Source organism: Coregonus lavaretus (genome assembly GCF_964263955.1).
Source record: "Coregonus lavaretus genome assembly, chromosome: 39".
Classification (NCBI taxonomy): Eukaryota; Metazoa; Chordata; class Actinopteri; order Salmoniformes; family Salmonidae; genus Coregonus; species Coregonus lavaretus.
This window is the reverse complement of record NC_140026.1, coordinates 1,499,256-1,501,755: the sequence shown is the minus strand read 5'-3', so window position 1 is coordinate 1,501,755 and position 2,500 is coordinate 1,499,256. Positions and strand designations below refer to the sequence as shown.

Genomic DNA, 2,500 nt, shown 5'->3' with positions numbered 1-2,500 from the left:
ATCTAATCTATCTAATTTAAATAAAAAGGTTACAATCCAGGTCAATAAAGTAATGAAATAATGAATGGTCATGTGACATGATTGCACAAAACACAGAGCCCATGAAGAGGCTTTGAAGTGAACGAGCCTAAATAATATTATCCTTATCCATATTATAACCATATTATATCATATGATCCTTATCCATATTATAACCATATTATATCATATGATCCTTATCCATATTATAACCATATTATCCTTATCCATATTATAACTATATTATATCATATGATCCTTATCCATATAACAACCATATCCTTTCTTCAACATACGGTGAGATCACCTCATACCACTTATCCATATTATAACCATATTATATAATATGATCCTTATCCATATTATAACCATATTATATAATATTATCCTTATCCATATTATAACCATATTATATAATATGATCCTTATCCATATTATAACCATATTATATCATATTATCCTTATCCATATTATAACCATATCCTTATCCATATAACAACCATATCCTTTCTTCAACATACGGTGAGATCACCTCATACCACATCCATATTATATAATATTATCCTTATCCATATTATAACCATATTATATCATATGATCCTTATCCATATTATAACCATATTATATAATATTATCCTTATCCATATTATAACCATATTATATCATATTATCCTTATCCATATTATAACCATATTATATCATATGATCCTTATCCATATTATAACCATATCCTTATCCATATAACAACCATATCCTTTCTTCAACATACGGTGAGAGCACCTTATACCACTAAGAAGAGGAGTGGAAAATCACCTGATATTCTTGATTGTTCTATAACTGGGTACCAGACTGTTCTGCTGTCATGCCACTCCTGTCATGCTAAATTTGGCATAAGACACAGAGTACACGGGGTGGAAAATGAGGGCCGAGCACGCCCCCATTCACATCGACGGGGCTGTAGTGGAGCAGGTTGAGAGGTTCAAGTTCCTTGGTGTCCACATCACCAACAAACTATCATGGTCCAAACACACCAAGACAGTTGTGAAGAGGGCACGACAAAGCCTATTCCCAAGACAGTTGTGAAGAGGGCACGACAAAGCCTATTCCCCTTCAGGAGACTGAAAAGATTTAGCATTTGTCCTCAGATCCTCAAAAAGTTCTACAGCTGCACCATCGAGAGCATCCTGACTGGTTGCATCACCGCCTGGTATGGCAACTGCTCGGCCTCCGACCGCAAGGCACTACAGAGGGTAGTGCGTACGGCCCAGTACATCACCAGGGCCAAGCTTCCTGCCATCCAGGACCTCAATACCAGGTGGTGTCAGAGGAAGGACCTAAAAATTGCCCACCCTAGTCATAGACTGTTCGCTCAGCCACCGCACGGAAAGCGGTACCGTAGTGCCGAGTCTATGTTCAAAAGGCTCCTTAACAGATTCTACCCCCAAGCATAAGACTCCTGAACAATTAATCAAATGGCCACCCGGACTATTTACATTGACATCCCCCCTTTGTTTTTACACTGCTGCTACTCACTGTTTATTATCTATGCATAGTCACTTTACCCCTACCGACATGTACAAATTACCTGAACTAACCTGTACCCCCGCACATTGACTCGGTACCGGTACCCCCTGTATATAGCCTCGTTATTACCTGGACTAACCTGTACCCCCGCACATTGACTCTGTACCGGTATCTCCTGTATGTAGCCTCGTTATTGTTATTTTATTGTGTTACTTTTTATTTTATTTTTTACTTCAGTTTATTTAATAAATATTTTCTTAACTCTTATTTTTCTTAAAACTGCGTTGTTGGTTAAGGGCTTGTCAGTAAGCATTTCACGGTTGTATTCGGCAAATGTGACAAATAACATTTGATTTGATTTGATTGTTAGCAGAGAGAGACTGGTATCCAGGCTAGAGGAATGTGATCTAAACAGACTGGTACCCAGGCTAGAGGAATGTGATCTAAACAGACTGGTACCCAGGCTAGAGGAATGTTATCTAAACAGACTGGTACCCAGGCTAGAGGAATGTTATCATCTAAACAGACTGGTACCCAGGCTAGAGGAATGTTATCATCTAAACAGACTGGTACCCAGGCTAGGGGAATGTATTTAAATCTCTCACGTGTAGCGGCGGCGTTTTGAGGCTGAGGTCGGCGAAGGCATCGCCCAGAGTCCTTTGCGTCAGCGTGACCTGGGCGAGCTGCGTGGCAAGCGTCTGGGCCAGGCAGGTCACGTGATCATAACGGCGGCGGTCATCACGGAGAATGTCGATGCGGGCCTCGAGTTCCGGGTCGACCGTACGGGATCCACGACCCATCTTCTCTGACAGAACCTGCTTAGTACACTGGGGAGGGAGAGAGGGACAGTGGAAGGGGAGAGGAGGGAGGAGAGGAATGGAGAGGGAGGAGAGGAGAGGAGAGGAGAGGAGGAATAGAAAGAGATGTAACATGTAGGACAAGCAGAGAACGGAGTTTC

The 2,500-nt window shown here is 41.3% G+C and overlaps 1 protein-coding gene across 1 annotated transcript in view; it reads right to left on the bottom strand.

The window, feature by feature from the left end:
* LOC311112789 (arfaptin-1-like) overlaps positions 1-2,365 on the bottom strand; it is a 6,378-nt gene extending 4,013 nt beyond the window's left edge. Inside the window, exon 1 of the mRNA XM_084155929.1 lies at positions 2,148-2,365. Within this exon, the coding sequence (XP_084012055.1) occupies positions 2,148-2,342 (195 nt within the window). The 5' untranslated portion in view covers positions 2,343-2,365. The remainder of the gene's footprint in view (positions 1-2,147) is intronic.
* Positions 2,366-2,500: the final 135 nt, after the last annotated feature.